We start from the raw sequence: 20,153 nt of genomic DNA on the forward strand, positions 1-20,153 counted from the left end.
CACAGGAGGCATTTACTCAGTAAAGGCTATTTACTGATTGAGTTATAGTTCCCTAAACTCTAACAATAATTAATGCAAATTAGGCTGTGACCAACCAGCGTTGGGACTAAAATATAAAATGGGAACTGTGTTTTTAAGAAAGTAACAACAAAATTCTAATAAAATCCAAAATGAAATATTAAAATCCAAGAGAAACATCGACCCAGCAATCCAGTTTGTATGTTTGGAAATTTCTGGAAATGGGGAGTGCTGAAAATACATTCCCAGGTGCTGGTGCAGCCTGGGGAAAGGGGTCACTGGTGGACTGTAGTTTAGCTGACGCAGAGGTCTCCTTTGATTTTACTTGCACTAAAGCTGCCTCGTGATCAATTTCAATCTTCCTGCTTGGAAGAAGTTTACCTGTCAGCCGTGATTATATTTTAGTGAGAACAGATGTGTCTCTCATGCTTTGAAAGTTAGTCTCCTGGATGAGAGTCCATTCGGAGAGGGTACCTGACTCCACCACTGTTGAATTATAAGGTCAGTAACCCCCCTCATGAGATAATTAATAAACTGGTCTCTGGTTCACTAAAATTTAGTATTAAATCAATGCAGGCTGAAAATGGTGGCCCGAGCTGAGCTCCAGGTTTGGAGAGTCTAGATAATAATAATGGTATCTGTTAAGCGCTTACTATATGCCAGGCACTGTGCTAAGTGCCAGGGTGGATACAAGCAAATGGAGTTGGGCACAGTCCCTGGCCCATGTGGGGTTCCCAGTCTCAGGCCATGTTTTACAGATCAGGTAGTTGAAGCCCAGAGAAGCGAAGTGACTTGCCCAGGGTCATACAGCAGACAAGTGGCAGAGCTGGGATTAGAACCCATGACCTTCTGACTCCCAGGCCCGTGCTCTATCCACTGTGCATACTGCTTTGCCAGTCCAGAGGGGGTCTTATCAAAACTGCAGGGGCTGCCGGCCCTTACTCCTGAGGGGCCTTGCTGCCCTGAGTACATGGTGGTTGCCCATGGGATCAAGTGTGAATACATGACTTTATTGTGAGTGTGCGACACCGTCTCAGCTTCCATTGTCATATTGTACTCTCCCAAGTGCTTAGTACAGTGCTCTGCACCCAGTAAGCACTGAATAAATACGACTGACTGACTTACTTTCATGGGTCAGTCACCTGGATGTCTTTTGGGAATATCAGACCCAAGAGCTAAATTAAGGTTGTCCTGGAATATATAAACCATCACCTGAGTGTTTTGGGACAGTGCGTGCTGGGACATCTGGGCGTGAGCATGCCCAGCGAGGCAGGCCTCTGACATTCCAGGCGAGCAGTGTTGAGTCCCAGCAACCAGAGATGGAACAGAAATGACAACCTAGAGTTGAGAGTTGTCCACCCCCTCCTAAAGGTGAACATATTTTCAGTAGCTCGAAGGAGGACCGGGCCAGTTCCAAAAAGGAAAAGCAACACATGGGGGACAGGGTGTGGGGATTAAACAGAGACAGACATGAGCTAGAGGCACGGGATGGTGGTGGTACGAACGACAGACAAAGCAGCTACACATCAAGACCCACGAGCACCCAAAGCTGCATCTGCTTCTCGCACATCTGCTGTTGGGGATAAAAGTGTGCAGTGGCTGCAGATGTCTTGAGCCGCTTCTTTTTCCTTTTAGCGATATTTATTAAGCCCTTACTACGTGCACCATACTGAGCGTTGGAAGTTTTTTTTGGTATAGTCATCCTGACGCATTTCCAGTTGTGCTCCAAAAAGCTCCAGGAAACAGCAGTGCAAAAAGGGTGGGGATAGCCATGCTGGAGCCACCTTACTTTGCTCTTTCACTTTTGCTGTGATTGCCAAGGCTCCTCCCCCAGCCTCAGCCTACTGCAAGTGGACTTGAAGTTGGTCGGTCATTTTTCAGGTGGCAGAGCAGGAACCCCAAATTCACACCTGTCCCACTTATTTCACTTTGTCTCTATCAGTGTCTCTCAGTGAGACATGCAGTGGGAAATCCACATTATTTTGAACTAAGATGCTACTTCAGTGTTATTGCTGGGTGTGTCAAGTGTCATTTGCTCGTTGTTAGACCTAAGGAGAAGATGAGAATCGCACCTGAAAATAGGTCATCTTATCTCACTTGGACTGGCTAATTGCCCAGTTTCTAATCAAAGCCCTGTAGTCTATTTTCATAAATAAATTTACGATTGAGTCCACATTTTTATCAGATTTGATCCATTTTGACTAAACTGGCCATGATTTTAAATCTCATAAGAATTTTTTTCACTTCCTGCCATTGTCCTTTTTTTCCATATTGTAAATGCTGATTGCCCTCTCTGTCTTGCTCCGTATTTTAAAAGATCTAAAACATTACATATAATATTACATTGCTCTGCACGTAGCCTCACCTTCATCGGGATTTGTCAAGCCACTTCTGTGAGCCGAGCACTCTACATGGGGTATTTACAGATATACTCAAATTTATAGATGTACTCAATTCCTGACATAAAATTACAAGGATACCTAAATGGATTAAAAAAATCATAGTTGAAAGAATGAGGAAACATAAAGAGTAAACACTGGTTGATAAATAGTAAGTCAACATAGTACAGTAGTACACAGTAGTTTCTCACTAATTCCTGTTAGAGCAGGTGCATATTGTGCCTTTTTCTCTCTTGTAGATTTGTGGTGGAGAGAAGCCTTACATGTCCCCTGAACTCCTCGAGCAGAAGCACAATGAGTTTCTCTCTGCGTCTGTGGACCAGTTTAGGAAGACCAAGAAGATGGGTGGAAAGGATTTCAGCCAACGTTACCAAGATGAACTGGAGAAGGAAATCAAAGAATTATATGACAATTTCAGCAAGAGCAACCAGAGCAAGAATATCTTTAACACTTTCCGCACACCTGCCGTGCTGTTTAGCATCATCATGTCTTTTTACATTGGTTCTGGCCTCACTGGCTTTTTAGGCCTTGAAATCGTGGCCCAGCTGTTCAACTGTCTGGTCGGATTGTTGCTAATAGCCCTCTTTACCTGGGGGTATGTTAAGTACTCTGGCCAGTACCGGGAGTTGGGTGGAGCTATTGATTCTAGCGCTGCGTATGTATTGGAACAGGTAAGTGGTGATGGTGTCTCTGAAGCAAGCCAGGGGGGTGGTGGTAATGGACAGAAAGGATTTACCTTTCTATTGCAAAATATATTGCCATTTAGGAATGTTTCAGGGCAAAGAAAAGACAAACTCATATCCTGTTTTGCCTGTTTGCCATTGATGTCCACCACTCCTGTTAAGGATCATTTACGTATGTTCTCTGTCACTCCTTTGCATTTTCTGGCAGATAACTGCCTGCTCTTCTTAATCTTGCTAAAAGGTGGTCATCTCTGTACAGTCAGTTCTGCTACCAAGAGGTAGTTGTGGTCGTGAAGAAACTTGCATTATGGAAAGATGGCATTGCGGTACTCATCCTTCGACCATCATGTGCACATACCCAACTGTTCTTTCCCATACTGTGGATCAGTGGAGATCATACTGCCCCCAGAGTAGACTCATGTTGGGGGAAGATCGGCCCCTTATTCTTCAATAGGATTCTATCCAAAATGCAAAATTAAAATGCTGCTAGAACAGAACTTTCAGTAATTGGCTACTTGCTAGCCCGCCATATGCGTCGGTCATTGCATTTAGGCTGGAGAAAGTTTTCAATGGTTCCCAAAAGAACTCTGGTCCCAACTCCCCAAATGATCTTTCCTTTCTAGTGTCACCCTCCCACCTCCCCAACCACTACGCTGTGCCTTGCTAAACACCCCATCCTCTCCAGGTGGATCAAATCCCTTGATTGTCAGACTGCCTAACCCTTGTGCAGAGTAGACTAAACCCCAACTGTGACCCCATCTCACTGTGGGACTGGCTCCCAGAATCAGTGGGCCTTCTCAACTTCCATCATCTACTTTCACTATGGGCAATGCCACTTACCCTTTCTCTCTCCTTTCTTCTCCAGTCAGATCTGAGCCCCTCACTCTCCTTACCTCCACTGCCCAACCCAGGCTTTTTGTTTAAATACTGCTCTTGCTCCCTTTTAGAGCCCCTTCAAAAGTTCAAATGGTAAAATAATTTTTTTTTAAAAGTGAGAATATGAGATAAGGAGGTCCAGGGCCTAGAGAAAACAAAGTGCATGGGTATGTATGCCGTGGAAATCAGTTTGCTTCAGTAAATCACAACCTTCTTCAGTTTAATTTCTACTAAAATGGAACGTTCTTAAATTTTATAGACCTTTCTCATTTTAAATTATAGCACATGGCTGTGGCGTTCCCTACCTTTGAGCCAGAAAATATCCTGCTGATCAGTCTGACCTCTGACATTACTTTCTTGATTTTCTTGATTTTTTTTTTCAGGACAAGAAACTATTTTCTTTCTTGAGTAATTGTTAGCTGTGTCAAAAGTTAGTTGTGCAACTCAGAGGAATTTGCCTAACAGTGGGCTAGTTCCAGGTTAACTACAAGAATTATTTGGGTCGACTCTTTGGCCACCGTCTCTAGGATTCCTAGGTGCAATTGGATGTTCCTGGGGCAAGGAGTTCCTAGGTCCCCCACATTTCTCCCTATCTCCTTTAACGCCCCATAATCTTTGAAAGTGTATACATTTACTTTTGAAAAAAGCGAATATACTCTGTTTCTTCTGCTTTCCCAGATTATATAGGGCATAGTGTTGAGTATTGTAAACTCATGGATTTTATATATGGATTCTTTTTCAGGCTACCTCTCGAATGGGCAACTCCACTCGAACAGTTGTAGATCTAGGAATTGGAAGAGCTCCCTTGGAGAAAAAGAAAATTCAGTAAGATCAATTGGGAGGATCCAGCAAGAACTCTACTGGTCCCATCTTGATACCGTGTTTCTGCTATAGCTACAGTTCCAGGTCCAGAGCAGGATGCAATTTGTCTCATTCAAAATTCAGTGCCGAAATAACAGAAGAGTCCTAAGCCCTTGGTTTTGAACTCTAAAATCCACTTCGAATGCCGTTGGAAGCATTTCTTTCCTTTCTGATATGGGTCCAAGCCTGTGTATGGTTTGGGGGGCTTTTTTGTTTGTTTTTTCATTACTTTGCTTTCCTTTTTTGCACTTTACGGGGGGAGAAAACAGGAAAAGAGCAGCTTTAAAGTCCTTTTTGTACCGCATAGTGCCTTTTAAAAATTGGATATATGATTTTCTATGTATAGGGTCAGAAGATAGAGAAAACCCAAGGGAGTATCAGTGGTGGAGTGGGATACCTTTTTAAGAAGTTTTATGCCTACCAAAGTCATAGACTGTGACAGAGGAAAAAAAAATTCCAGCTGAACCTCTTTGTCTACATTAGGGTTTTAAAACATGTTCATTCTAATTAAATCCTGTTTTCCACCTGATGTGGAAAACTGCTACCAGATTCAAAGACTAGTATGTAAGAAGCCACCTCACTTGGCAGTTTAGTTCCATCTCCCTTCTCAAGGGATTAAGGAACGTGATAATGGACAACTTTATTGCTAAATTCTGTTTTTCGATTTCCTGCCCCCCTCCCCCACAATCTCTCAGCATACATCTTTAGGAGGCACTTAAAAAACAGGGAGAGCCCCAGTTCAAATAGTGACCTCTGTAATTAAAGTCACTTTCACCTTGCTGTGCCTTGGTCAACTGTACACATATATATTGTAGTTTTTTTGTTTTGTTTTGCTTTAATTTTCTTATTTTTTTAAAAAGTAACCTCATTCATGCAGATAAACTTTCTTGAGTAGAAGGAAAATATTACCAAATATAACTGCCTTCAGACAATGTCTTATATCTAATAGCTGACCAGGAGGAATTCCGTTTTGCATCTCAGTGCAAAGCATGCTGCTTGCGTCCCCCACTTGTGTGCTTTGGGTTAATGTATTTAAAAACAAAACCACAGTTGCTCTAATTTTTTACCTGTAAATCTTGCCCTAGTCTGTGGACATGAGCCTTGTGGGGGACAGCTATAACATAATAGCTCTGAGCACAGGATCAAAAGCCCACCAAAGCCCAACAGTTTGTAAGCAATCCATCCTATTTTGCCTCGCTTGGTTGATCAAAAAATGGGTATTATGAGCTGATCGGATGTCTCTTTTCTGTAGTTCATGCTATTGAGCCTTCATGGGTTTTTACATGATTTTTAAAACCTGATGTTTTTGTGTGTATATGCACATCTGTATCTATGCTCCATGTTTTAATTTTACAAAATAAATTTGATCATGCATTTTGTAGCCCTTAAGTGATGTTAAAAAAATTGGGAGTATAACATTCAAGTAAATGGTTAAAGGAATGCCAAGTTGCCTTTTCCTTATAAGTGTATTGATAGAAAATCTAGTCCAGAGTTTTTCACTTAGTGCATATTAAATCCAGTATTAATTTCCAGGGATTAGGCTATTTTTTCCTCATGTGTTTATGTAAGACCTAACATAATGCTTGATTTATTTGTATTTGTTAGTAGTGAGATACAGAGGGCCAGCTTATTCTAAGATCTGATACTTGGACACTAAATAGCTTAATTCTTAATGATTACTAGCTAGAATTGCGCCTCCTTAGGGAATGCATTTTCCCTTAATGCATTTGGCTGGAAAATCAGTCTTATAGTGATGAAAACTTATCAGTGAATTCTGAACCAGACTTGTTAGTTTTAGAACAGCCGAATTTGTGTCTAAAGCAGTCCTGCCTGCCTTGGTGTCGGTAAAATAAAAACTGAAAATGTGTGAAACTCCCACCCCTCACCCAGGAACGGAAACTAGCTCTTTTTTCAGTGATTCTCCTAGTACCCGAGCTGCTAAATGATTTTAAGTTGGACATTTTGGGAAGCCACTTGAAGTCCTTTCAAGTCAGTAGGATACCAGTGAACTGGTACATCCATTTTTCCGAATGGTTCTCTAATCCATACAACTTCCAAAAGGGAGGATTTGACTCAGAAGAAACGAGTTGGTAAAATCATGGGGTTAATTTCAGTTTTCAATAGGTTCTCTCAGGTCTGTTCAAGTGGCTTTGGGCTACATTATTACACATGGGCAGAAGTCTCTCTCTGTAATCGTCTAATTCAGCCTGTAGCAAAATTGTATAAATTCTCTACACGAGACTTCTTTTGCCTTGGCTTCTACTTTCACTCTTCCAGTGTTGATCGGATTGCTCCGTGCATGAACTTTTTGTTTTGCATAAAGCATCATCGCTCTTGGATATGAATTCTGGGAGGTTGACTTTGTGGCCATGTTGAAAAGAACATTTCTCGTCTTCATTCTCATTACCTTCTACTCTGTGTTTGGGGGCATCATTCAGGAACTTGGATTCCTCTCCAAATTCTAGGACCAAAAGTATTAATACACTGCCATTACTAGTTAGCTAGCCCTTTCAGTCATACATGTTTTTAGCACATTTATATTTTTTAGGGTTTTTTTTAAAATGGTATTTAAGTGCTTACTATGTGCCAAGCACTGGACTAAGCACTGGACTGTTCATTATAAGCACAAATGCAAAACAAAGGAAAATTCCAAAATTTATATTATATGTAACTAGTTATAGGAAAAGTAAAACTGCTAAAGATGGGTGATTTTGTTTCTCTAAAAAACGACAATTTGGCTACTATATTGTAAGCCAAAGAGAAGCAAGTCTCTAAAGTCTATAAATCTTTAATGTTTATCTGATCTGGCAGTAGGGCAGGTAATGTTGCTCTGCATTTCTCCTGAAATTATTTTGATCATGTATAATTAAGAAAATAATTTTTAAGATATGGGTGTTAATGGGTGTTATGTTTTCGACAGGCATGTTCTATATTAGCAGCCTAGTTGCAGACATCAATTTATAATAAAGTTTAGATAATTGCTGGCTAGCCGTTGCTCCTGTGAGTATTTTTTTTTGTTCCTCACTTAAATAAAATATATTTGACAACAAAGCTGCCTCCTTTTGGCAGTGTGGAATATTCCTTAAGTAGATCATTGTTCCCCAAAAGAGTTCAACCTCATCTCTAGTTTATCCATAAGGTTATTGTTGGAGCGGGGGGAGGCAGGGGGAGAGAGTATGTGTGTGTGGGGGGGGAGGTTATATGTACACATGTGAACACGTGAGCACACACCCATACCCCTGAGAGAGGGAAAGTAGAAGCAAGAAAACACATTCTTTTGCACTTTTGACTTTTTTGGTCAAAATATTCTGAACTTGACTCTGGCACTAAATAAAGCAGAACCTTGTTTTGTGTAGTATGTGATAATTTTAATATTACCGACCCACTTCTTGAAAAACACAGGGACTCTTGCATAGCATAATCACTGATGCTTAAAAATAGTTTAAAAAACCCGAAAGTAGGGACAACTTCCAACAATCTGGCTTTCCTCCTACAGAACTGAGTTGAGTTCCATACTATAACAGGCAATTAAAAAAAAAGTCAGTGATTAGTACCTTCCTGAAAGAAGCAAATTTAAGGCCAGCCAGCCCAGACTGCAAGACTCTGACTGATTGGCAGTGTTAGCGGCTTTACAGTGAGGGTAAAAATAATCTAAGTGCTTATTGTGCACCAAGCACTGGGGTAAATATAATCAGGTTAGATGTTGTCTGTCCCTCATGGCTTCACAATCTAAGTAGGAGGGAGACGGGGTAACTAACTCCCATTTTGCAGGTGAGGAAAGGAGGCCCAGTGAAGTGACTTGCCCAAGGTCACATAGGCAAGTGGCAGAGCTGAGATTAGAACCAAGATCTTGTGACTCTCAGGCCCATCCACTAGGCCACACTGCTTCCCACTTTATTATTATTATTATTATTATTACTGTACTTGTTAAGCACTTACTATGTAGAGAAGCAGCATGGCTTAATAGAAAAGAGCACAGGTTTGGGAGCCAGAGGTCATGGGTTCTAATCCCCGTTCCTCCACTTGCCTGTTGGGTGACTTTGGGCAAGTAACTTAAATTCTCTGTGCCTCAGTTACCTCATCTGTAAAATGGAGATTGACTGAGCCCCATGTAGGAGAACCTGATTACCTTGAACAGTGCTTAGAACAGTGCTTGGCACATAATGCTTAAATACCATAATTATGTGCCAAGCACTGTTCTAAGCACTGGGGCAGATATAACTTAATCAGATTGGGCACAGTCCCCCTGTCCCAAATGGGGCTCACACTCTCAATCCCCATTTTACAGATGGAGGTAATTGAGGCCCAGAGACATTAAGTGACTTGTCCTAGGTCACACAGCAGACAGATGATGGAGCTGGGATTAGAACCCAGGTCCTGACTCCCAGGCCTGTGCTCTACCCACTAAGCCACACTGCTTCTCTGTGGTAAATGATATTAAGCAAAGTATAGAACAATTCTTGATCAACATTTAGGGAGTTCATGTTCAAATAAGGCAAATAGATCCTATATTTATTATTTGAACAGGTGCTGGGAAAAGCAAGGGCACCCAAGTGCTAGCTACTTGTTTTAGAAGGATTCTGAAGATTGGAGACGGGATCCTCTAGACCTTACCCCAACCTACCCTTGTAAAACAACCAAAATGCCCTCACCATTCTCTTGCAGAAAATACACAAGGTTTTCAATATCAATTGTCCCCGATGACTACTTGCTTGGCACATGGCTACTATCAAGTATTTATTATTCCCCTAACATGAAGGACCCTGCATTCACTGTATATGAGATGTCCCTGAAAGAGGTTGGGCCTGAAAGTCAGAGGTTCTGGGTTCTTATCCCAGCTCTGTCACTTAATAAAAATTGATGGTATTAAGCACTTTGTGTCAAGCATGTTTCTAAGTGCTGGGTAGATACAAGCTAATCAGGTTGGACGCAGTCCCTATCCTACATGGGGCTCACAGTCCATTTTACAGATGAGGTAACAGGCACAGAGAAGTTAAGTGACTTGCCCAAGGTCACACAGCAGACAAGCATGGAGATGGGATTAGAATTTAGGCCCATGCTTTATCTATACTAAGGCCACGCTGCTTCTCTTGCCTGCCGTGTTGTGACCCTAGACAAGCCACTTATCTCGGTTTCCACATCTGTAAAATGGGGAGTAAGTCCCTGTTCTCATTCTTACTTACTGTGAGCCCCTTGTGGAACCTGATTATCTTGTACTAAGACCCCAGGGCTTAGTACAGTGCTTGACACATAGTAAATGCTTAACATATTATTATCATTACTTATATTGTAAGGGACTGTCTGACCTGATTATCTTGTATCTACCTCAGGGCTTCATACAGTGCTTGGCACATAGTAAGCACTTAACCAACACTACAATTATTATTAGCTTATGTCTTAAGAGTCACGGCAGATAAAAAAAACATGCATTTGCCAGTCCGAATACCCCTTCTCTTCCCAGGCATTGAAAGAAAAGGCCAAGGGGAGAAAATATCTGGGTGAGTTACAAAACTGCTGGAGGAGGAGAAGTAGGGTCAAGGGAGAGAAATGGGGCCATTTGTGGCTAATGAATTCAGGTATCATTTCACCATTTCTTTCAGGAACTTTGTCAAAAACCATACACCAAGAATGACTTGCTTTGCAGGTGAGCAAGAGGAAGGTAGAGGGAGGCCCCAGAAGTGATGGAAGAAGAGGTCATGAGGAGTTGGAGGGGACAAAGAGTCACAAGATGAAGTGGGATGAGTGATACGCCATAATTGTAGCATTAAGCTCCTAATGATAGTATATTTGAGTAATCTGGGGAAGTTAGAAGCCCCCAAATAGCGACGTTTAGAGTGCTGGAATGTCAAAGAAATTACAGCTCAGTTCAACACAATATGTCAATTAGAACAGTGGAATTAGAAAAAAACAAAGCCAGTCACTCCCACGGGCCAACCCCCGCTCTGAAAGGAGATTGCATATTAAACTGAAATGCTGCTAGCTCCTGCAGCTGACAGAGATGATATTTCTAGAGCATTAAAAATCGAATAATATGTTATTTGTTAAAAACTTACTATGTGCCAAGCACTGTTCTAAGCGCTGGGGTAGATACTAATAACTGGGTCAGAGTGCCTGTCCCACCTAAGGTTCACAGACTTAATCCCCATTTTTCCAGATGAGGGAACTGAGGTCCAGAGAAGTGAAGTGACTTGTCCAAAGTCACTCAGCAGACAAGTGGCAGAGTGGGATTAATAATGTTGCTATTTGTTAAGCGCTTACTAGGTGATGAGCACTGTTCTAAGTGCTGGGGGAGATACAGGGTAATCAGGTTGTGCCACGTGGGGCTCACACACTTTTAATCCCCATTTTACAGATGAGGGAACTGAGGCCCAGAGAAGTTAAGTGACTTGCCCACAGTCACACAGCTCACAAGTGGCAGAGCCAGGAGTCGAACTCATGACCTCTGATTCCGAAGCCCAGGCTCTTCCCGGATTGGAACCTACGACCTTCCCACTATCTCTATCTCACTAGGCCAAAGCTTCTGCTCTTTCCCCTTAAATAGTGCCAGTCCTTTGGGCTCGGGCAAGTTTTTAGCTGGTAATGCAAACAATTGGAGCTGTCACTAACGAGGCCTAAGCCTGGCAGCTGATTAGGCAGTCAAAAAGGGAGGAGTCATGACTTCATCCTGTTTTTCCCGTCTCCGCTTTTAGTTTTCTCGCTCTGAGCAGTGCGGAAGCTTTCCATCTCCCAGGTCCTACAAGGTTGGTAGAGTTTGTGCTCTGAAATGCAGATCTGGGTTTTTTCCTGTTGCAATTCTGGCATATCTTCCCACCAGGTTCCCCCCTGAAGAGTGGGTTTAATGTTGCTGAGTTTGTGGGGTTTGTTTTTTTTGAAAATAGAGCTGAGTGAGCAAGTGGCGGTCATTCTGTGTTTCGGTTCAGTCACATGGGTTCGGCCTCAACTATGAGAGACCTCTGTGGGGGGGAAGGGAGGGAATTGGAGGAGTTTCCAGCGGCTACTACTTTCCCTTCCCCCCTCACCATCCCGCCCACATCAGCTGTTCAGAGGGGGAGGATTCTGGAAAGATCAGGGCAGAGCAGAATACTGTGAAGCCTGGTGGAGGTCAGTAATTGGAAGTGCGTACTGAATTAGAGTGTGCTCTCTAAGACGATAAGAATCCTCGAAGAATCCTCCTTGTTCGAGCCAGATTTAGGCTGCTGATTTTTCAGGTGAGTTCCTGGAGAAGGGTGCCCAGGGGAGGGAGGTGATTTTGAACAGCTGCTGCCAGAAAGTGACCTGAAACCAGTGATTACTTCTCATCAGCAGACTTTCGGTATTTGATTCACCTCAAATGCCCCCTCTCTTCTTAGGCATGGAAAGGAGAAGCAAAGGGGGAAAATATCTGGGTGAGTTAAGCATCGAAGCTGCTGGAGGAGGAGAGGGAGGGGCCTAGGAGAGGAAGAGTCAGGGTGGCCTATTAAATGGAGCCTGGAACTCAGAAGGGCCTGGGTTTTATTCCCAGCATTGGCACTTGTCTGCTGTGTCGTCTTGGGCAAGTCACTTCACTTCTCTGTGCCTCCGTTCTTTCACCTGTAAAATGGGGATTAAGACTGTGAGCCCCATGTGAAACAGGGACTGGATTCAACCTGATTAACTTGTATTTAGCTCAGTGTTTGTTACAGTGCCTGACACATAGTAAGCACTTAAATACTCCAAAAAAAGGGACTACTTGTGGAAAATGAATTTAGGTATTATTTCACCATCTCTTTCACCAATTAAAAAAAGAACATTCACTGAGAGTGAATAACATTGCTCTGCAGGTGAGCAATAAGGAAGGCAGAGCAAAGGCGTCTGTTGCCCTCTTCCAGCTATTTCCATCATTTGAAGATTTTCTGGGTCATTTGCTCAGTGAGCCCTTGGGGAGGTGTTTACTCTTTAATGCAAATGCACTCCACTTAACATCTGTTTTGGTTAAGGAGGTGAAACAGAAACTGTCCCAGGATCAAGAACTTTGCAGCATCCTTCAACAGAAGAAAGATGCGAGCTCTCATTGTGAGTACTTGAACCTGAGTGTTTTCTCCCACTCTGGGAGCCTGCTCTTTGGACCGAGGACCTAAGGGATCCTTAGTCTTTTCTGTGTCACTTGGTTATCAGGAAGTTGGGGTGTGTGGAGCTGAGCCTTCATTATGCAGCACACCGTTCACCTGTCACTTCCGGAAAACTCTCAGAACTGGGTACTGTTCATGAAGCTCCTTGGAGGACAGGCCAGAAGAGCAAGTTGATAATGAATATGCCCTTGTCTTGAGAAAGTTTCATGAGCTCTAGCCACAGGATTTAGCCTTCCTGGAAAAGCAGTGTGTCTGCGAATGAGTTGTCAGATGCCATTGGCTTATTGTTTAAGAATTGTCAGGCCACTTGGATTTAGTTCCAGGGTTGGGGAAGGACACAATGGTGATTAGAACAAAGGGGCTTAAAGCCAAAACTGTGATGGATCCGTTTTAGGCCCTTTTGCTGACTCCCTTTGGTCTAGGAGCAAGCAGCATAGTGGATAGAGCATGGACCTGGGAGTCAGAAGGTCAAGGGTTCTAATCCTGGCTTCTGTCTGCTGTGTGACCTTGGGCAAATCACTTCACTTCTCTGTGCTTCAATTACCTCATCTGGAAAATGGGGATTGAGACTGAGAGCTCAATGTGGGACAGGGACTGTGTCCACCCAGATTTGCTTGTGTCTACCTCAGTGCTTAGAACAGTGCTTGGCATATAAGTGCTTAAATACCATTATTATTAGGACCCAGCTACTTTTCAGGACTCAGTACCGTTTGTCCCAACTGGGAACTAGGTGGGTAATGAAGGCTTAATCCTTTTTTTTAATACCAAGTCTCTCACCCTTGGGGTTGAGCCCAGTCAGATATAGCTCCTGATTTAGCTTTTTCCCAGCTGTGGATTAAACTGCCCATCCAACTGAATCTTCCATGATCAAAGAGGGAAACACAAAGAGTTAACCATTCCCCCTCATTGTAGTCCTCTCATTGATTGGTTCTAAAACTCCACAGAGTAAGGGGCCTAGGGTCAAATGAAAAATGAAGCCCCCCCCCCCTCCTCTTTAGCCCCTAATTCTCTTCCCAGCTTCTTGACCCTCCACCTCCCTGGCCCCTTATCAAATTCTCCAGCCTTTTCCCAGATTGAAGCTCTGACAGAGCAGGCAATAACTAGACTTTGATCTGCAGCAGCTGGGGCTGTGGGGAGCACCAACTTTAGGGAGATGAGCTGAGAAGGGCCATTGTTTACGTTGTCTAATGTCCCCTGCCAACCCCATCTCTTCCTGGGCAAGCATCTCTGCCTACCCGCCCTCCCCAACCTGGCCGTATTCCCTGGCAAAGGCAGGAAGGAGGTGTTAGCAGCTCTGAAGGGAGGAGAGGGCAATTCCCTGCCCCTTTCTCTTCTCTCCACTGTCCATTCCTTTCATTTATTCATTCAATGATATTTATTGAGCACACTATGTGCAGAGCACTGTACTAAGCACTTGGAATGTACAATTTGGCAACAAATAGAGACAATTCCTGCCCAATAGCGGGCTCACAGTCTAAACGGGGGAGAAAGACAACAAAGCAAAATGGAACAGAACAAGACATCATCAAGATAAATAGAATCAAGGAGATATACACTTCATTAACAAAATAAATAGGATAATAAATATACAAATGAATACAGTGCTGAGGGGAAGGGGGAAGAGCAGAGGGTGGGAGGAGGGGAGAGCAGGGGAGGAGGAGTAGAGGGATGGGGGGCTCAGTCTGGGAAGGGCTTCTGGAGGAGGTGAGCTCTCAGAAGGGCTTTGAAGAGAGGAAGAGAGTTTGGCGGATGTGAGGAGGGAGGGCATTCCAGGACAGCGGGAGGACGTGGGCCAGGGGTCGACAGTGGGACAGGTGTGAAAGGGGGACCGTGAGGAGGTGAGAGGCAGAGGAGCGGAGTGAACGGGGTGGGCAGTAGAAAGACGAGAGGCGAGGTAGGAGGGGGCAAGGTGATGGAGAGCTTTGAAGCCAAGAATGAGGAGCTTTTGTGTGAAGGTTGATAGGCCACCACTGGAGGTTTTTGAGGAGGGGAGTGATATGCCCAGAGCATTCCTGTAGAAAGACAATAGGGCAGCTGAGTGAAGAATAGACTGGAGTGGGGAGAGATAGGAGGAAGGGAGATCAGAGAGGAGACTGACACAGTAATCCAGCCGGATATTATGAGAGCCTGTACCAGCACAATAGCTATTTGAATGGAGAGGAAAGGGCGGATCTTGGCTATATTGTGAAGGTGAGACCGGCAGGTGTTGGTGATGGATTGGATGAGTGGGGTGAATGAGAGAGCAGAGTCAAGGACGACACTGAGGTTGCGGGCCTATGAGACGGGAAGGATGGTAGTGCCATCCACAGTGACAGGGAAGTCAGGGAGAGGACGGGGTTTGGGAGGGAAGATAAGGAGTTCAGTTTTAGACATGTTGAGTTTTAGGTGGTGGGTAGACATCCAGCTGGAGACGTCCTGAAGGCAGGAGGAGATGCGAGCCTGGAGGGAGGGGGAGAGAACCGGCTAGGAGATGTAGACTTGGACGTCATCTGTTTAGAGATGATAGTTGAAGCCGTGGAAGTGAATGAGTTCACCGAGTGAGTATAGATGGAGAACAGAAGAGGGCCAAGAACTGACTCTTGAGGAACCCCTACAGTTAGTGGGTGGGAGAGGGAGGAGGAGCCCGTGAAGGAGACCGAGAATGAATGGCCAGAGGGATGAGGAGAACCTGGAGAGGATGGAGCCCATGAAACCAAGGTAAGATAAAGTGTGCAGGAGAAGGGGATGGTCAACAGTGTCAAAGGCAGCTGAGAGGTCGAGGAGAATTAGGATAGAGTAGGAGCCATTGGATTTGGCAAGAAGGAGGTCATGGGTGACCTTTGAGAGGGCAGTTTCGGTGGAGTGGAGGGGATGGAAGCCAGATTGGAGGGGATCCAGGAGAGAGTTGGAGTTGAGGAATTCAAGGCAGCTTGTGTAGACAACTCGTTCTAGGAGTTTGGAAAGGAAGGGTAGGAGGGAAATAGGATGTTAACTGGAAGGGGAAATTGGGTCGAGAGAGGGTTTTTTTTGGACGGGGGAGACATGGGCATGTTTGAAGGCATTCCTGGGAGGAGAGGCCAGGAAAGGGTCAGCACAAAACTATGTGGGTCTAGGGGAGCAGAGGCAGGGTTATGACAGTTTTACGCTTTTCCCCAGACCCTCTCTGTCCTTCTGCTGCAGAGTCCTAGAATACAAATGTGGTACCCCGCCATGCCCAAGCAGTGCTATATAGAGGAAAGATTAACACTTCCCCAGCTTGCAGGGTTCAAATCCCAGTTTACCTTCCCCACCCCTCTCCCCCATCATCTCTCTCCCCTTTTCTCTTTCTCTCTCTCTCTCTCTCTCTCACTCTCGCTCTCTCCTTCTCTCTCTCTCCTTCCACCTTTCTCTCGTCAAACTTTCCAACTGGACTAGAAAGAGTTCAAATGGAGCTTAAGGATAAGAATCCTGAATTCTGATCCCCAGAACAGAGTGGGAATGACAGCTCCCTTTTTGAAAAGGGAAGGGAAGCTATATATCAGGCTTTTAGGAGGACTGAGCTTCAAAAAAATGCAGTAGCTTTTCATGATTCACCAAGTGCAGAGACTAAAGGATGCTGAACCATTGCTCAAGAGAAATATAGAAGACACTAGCTCCCTTCTGTCCACTGAGCTTTCTCTTGGTCATTTGTCAAAGAGGGATTCTTGGGTGTGTTCAAGGCAGTTTTTGCCACCTTCCAAGACTTTCTTCAGTCTCATTCCATCCCATACAGTACCCAGCACTGGCTGTGCAGGTCTGGAGTTTATCACTTGCCCTGCAAAGTTTGCATAACAGGGATCGAAGTGTTGAGGGGTTATAGTCCTTTAGACGGTAAGCTCATTGTGGGCCGTGAATGTGTCTATCAGCTCTATTACGTAGTACTCTCCCAAATGCTTAGTACAGTGCTCTGCACACATGAAGTGCTCAATAAATATGATTGAGTTCATTCAATTGTATTTATTGAGCGCTTACTGTGTGCAGAGCACTGTACTAAGAGCTTGGAAGAGTACAGTATAACAAACAGACATTCCCTGCCCACAAGGAGCTTTGCCCCCTTGAGTTGTGGCTCCTGATTCCCACCCTAGATCTGGGGATCAGTTTCCAATTCAGTATCTTACCTGACCCTGTGCTTGGTCTTGCAGCCAGAGCCAAACCCCGGAGACCTGATTGAGATTTTCCGAATGTGCTACAGACACTGGGCCATCTATGTGGGCGATGGCTATGTGGTCCATCTGGTTCCCCCAAGTAAGTACACGTCCCCAGGCACCCAAATGCAGCCCCTGCTGTGCAGCTTCAGAGGGTCCTCAGACGAAGTGTGGCCTAGTGAATAGACCCTGGGCCTGGGAATCAGAAGGACCTGGGTTCTAATCCCAGCTCTGCCACTTGTCTGCCATGTGACCTTGGAGAAGTCACTTCACTTCTCTGTGCTTCAGCCCCCTCATCTGTAAAATGGGTATTAAGTGTGTGAGTCCCATGTGGGATATAGACTGTGTCCCTCCTGATTACTTTGTATCTACCCCAGCACTTAGAACAGTGACTGGCACATAATAAGCGCTTAGCAAATACCAATTAAAAAAAAGAGAAAAGTGGAGTTTGAAGACTCCTTGGGGCAGGGACTGTGCCTATTTACTCTCTTGTAATCTTCCAAGCCTTTAGTACAGTGTTCTGCACAGCTTAAGCGCTTTATAAATACCACTGACTGAATGATTGAAGCAACGCTTGAATGAAAGTTTGATTCACCTCTGGAAATTGACTCTATTGGCCTCTCTTTCTGTTCCAAAGGTGAGTACGCCGGGGCCGGTGCCTCGAGCATCATGTCTGCCCTGACGGATAAAGCCTTGGTAAAGAAGGAGCTGCTCTATGACGTGGTTGGAAGGGACAGGTATCGGATCAACAACAAACACGATACAGTTCACCAGCCTCTGCCTCCCAGCAAAATCATCCAGAATGCCGAGGAGCAGGTGGGAAGAGAGGTCCTCTACAAGCTCACCAGTGAAAACTGCGAGCACTTTGTGAACGAACTGAGATATGGGGTGCCCAGAAGTGACCAGGTGCGTTCTCTGCTTTTATAAAAAAAGAACTGGTCTGGGTGGTCCTTTGCTTGAGTTTTACCAACTCACCAGGAAGAACCAAGTTAGCAACTAGATACTTTTGAAAGGAATCAAAAGCTGGAAGTTTTGAGGGGGCAGCCGCTTGATGACTGCAGCGGAAAAGGTTTAAGAATTGCTAGGCGATAAGTTCCTTAAGGGCAAAGATCATACCGCCCAACTCTATCGTAGTCTCCCAAGTGCGTAGGATGGTGTTCTGCCCACCATAAGTTCTCAACAAATACCATTAATGATTGGAAAGGCGTAACAGGGATGAAAAGGACATAACCCAAAAGCTCAATGAATTATTTAGTTCAGTTTTTGCTGGGAAAGAATTTGGAGAGATTTCCCCACCCACTCGGATCAGTTATTCACAGGGTAGCCTGCCTCGTCTCTTCTCAGAATCTGTTCACCAGCTCAACATTTAGGATCATCCTACCCTCACTCAGAAATATTTTGTTGGAGATGTTGCTTGGGAAATGTCATGGGGCTATAGAAAAGCTTGCATTATTCAATTGTATTTAGTGCTTACTGTGTGCAAAGCACTGTATTAAGTGCTTGGTAATGTAGAAAATTAGAAATGTAACATCACATTCACAATGAACTAGGCTGTTCATCTCCCTCCAGTTTCTTGGGGAGGTTGTTCATAGTCACCACTCAGGAGGGAGTGTTGTCTAGTGGAAAGAGCATGGGTTGGGTAGTCAGTGTACCTGGATTTTGGCCCAGTTCTGCCTCTGGACTGCTGTGTGATCATGGGCAAATCATTTATCCTCTCTGCAACATAGTTTCTTCTTCTGGAAAATGGGGTAAAAGCCTTATACTTGCACTTAAATTGTGAGCCCTGTATGGGACAGAAAGGTGTCTCGTTATTTTATTATCTACTTCAGAAAAAAAATTAATAAAAGCCATCATCATCATTATTACTACTGGGATGACTGTGAGGAACCTTTCCAATTCAAACTGGGAAATCCTTATTTTTAAAAATAATAATGATGGCATTTAAGTGCTTACAGTGTGCCAAGTACTGTTCTAAGCACTGGGGGAGAAACAAGGTAATCAGGTTGTCCTCTGTGGGGCTCGCAGTTTTAATCCCCATTTTATAGATGAGGTAACTGAGGCACAGAGAAGTGAAGTGACTTACCCAAAGTCACACAGCTGACAAGTGACAGAGCCGGGATTAGTACCCCTGACCTCTGACTCCCAAGCCCGTGCTCTCTCCACTGAGCCTCGCTGCTTCTCTTTTTTTACATCAACATGGTCCTGTCCTCCTTCTCCATGTCATCTTTGCTTGGCCTTCCTCAGTGTATTGTTTCCTCTGTTAACAAAGGGGTCTGAAATGTTGCCAGGGCTGTGTACCCCAACTGGATGAAAAGTGGTGGTTGGTTGGGGTGGGAGGATAGCAAAGAGCCACTGTTTGCTGACTAGTCACTGTTTCTGTTTCCAGGTCCGAGATGCCTTGGTGGGAGCAAGTGTGGCAGGAGTGGGCCTAGCTGTGGTGGGCCTTATTGGTGTGATGTTATCAAGGAACAAACGTCAAAATCAATAAGAATCATCCCGAGAGAGTTGGGGTTTTAGAGTGTTACTTTGCCAGAGATTGGTTGGTTTTTCTTACTAATTTGGATCCATGCAGTTACTGAAATAAAGCTGGAAATTTTATTAAGGAAAAAAACCTGCAGTGTGGAGATTGTTCAGAGCTCAACATACTCCCCTTCCTGGCTAGGTAGGGGTTGCCCTGGGAGATGCATTTCAGTTGTCTGGGAAGGCATTAATAATAATAGTAAACGATTGCATTAGCCACTTACTATGTGCCAGGCATTATTCTAAACAGTGGGGAAGATGCAAGTTAATCAGGTTGGACAAAGTCCCTGTCCCACATGGGGCTCACAGTCTTAATCCTCATTTTACAGAAGAGGTAACTGAGGCCCAGAGGAGTGAAATGACTTGCCCAAGGTCACACAGCAGACAAGTGGCAGAGCCGGGATTAGAGCACAGGTCCTCTGACTCCTAAGCCTGTGCTCTATTAGGCATCTTCACCAGAGTCATTTGAAATGATGGCCATGAAAATCTGTGCAGTTATTAAACATCTCCAGGGAAAAAGTTCCCTAAATTTTGAGAAATTACCATCAGTAAATTCTTTTTGAAACT

At 44.3% G+C, this 20,153-nt stretch overlaps 2 protein-coding genes across 7 annotated transcripts in view; both read left to right on the forward strand.

Moving 5' to 3' along the window:
• ATL3 (atlastin GTPase 3) overlaps nt 1–7,825 on the forward strand; it is a 32,116-nt gene extending 24,291 nt beyond the window's left edge. For all 5 annotated transcript variants that reach the window (XM_029059663.2, XM_029059660.2, XM_029059662.2 and 2 more), the window contains 2 exons: nt 2,657–3,088; nt 4,719–7,825. In XM_029059663.2, coding sequence (XP_028915496.1) covers nt 2,657–3,088; nt 4,719–4,805 — 519 coding nt within the window. In that variant the 3' untranslated portion in view covers nt 4,806–7,825. The remainder of the gene's footprint in view (nt 1–2,656; nt 3,089–4,718) is intronic.
• Nucleotides 7,826–11,481: 3,656 nt separating this feature from the next.
• Nucleotides 11,482–19,677, forward strand: LOC100083387 (phospholipase A and acyltransferase 3-like). 2 transcript variants are annotated; one of them, XM_007657889.3, is made up of 5 exons: nt 11,482–11,577; nt 12,793–12,868; nt 17,064–17,166; nt 17,704–17,972; nt 19,453–19,677. In XM_007657889.3, the coding sequence occupies exons 2-5, from the start codon at nt 12,854–12,856 to the stop codon at nt 19,552–19,554; spliced, it is 489 nt and encodes a 162-aa protein (XP_007656079.1). In that variant the 5' UTR covers nt 11,482–11,577; nt 12,793–12,853; the 3' UTR covers nt 19,555–19,677. The 2 variants fall into 2 exon arrangements, with proteins under 2 accessions (XP_007656079.1, XP_001513952.2); XM_001513902.5 differs by lacking the exon at nt 11,482–11,577 and adding an exon at nt 11,802–12,045.
• The last annotated feature ends 476 nt before the right edge of the window (nt 19,678–20,153 follow it).

This window comes from Ornithorhynchus anatinus, chromosome 3 (genome assembly GCF_004115215.2).
Source record: "Ornithorhynchus anatinus isolate Pmale09 chromosome 3, mOrnAna1.pri.v4, whole genome shotgun sequence".
NCBI classification, from domain to species: Eukaryota; Metazoa; Chordata; class Mammalia; order Monotremata; family Ornithorhynchidae; genus Ornithorhynchus; species Ornithorhynchus anatinus.

Coding starts and splice junctions, on each gene's coding strand:
- LOC100083387 (XM_007657889.3), top strand. Junction 17,167..17,703: donor GGTCCATCTGGTTCCCCCAA/GTAAGTACACGT, acceptor TCTGTTCCAAAG/GTGAGTACGCCGGGGCCGGT. Junction 17,973..19,452: donor GGGTGCCCAGAAGTGACCAG/GTGCGTTCTCTG, acceptor TTCTGTTTCCAG/GTCCGAGATGCCTTGGTGGG.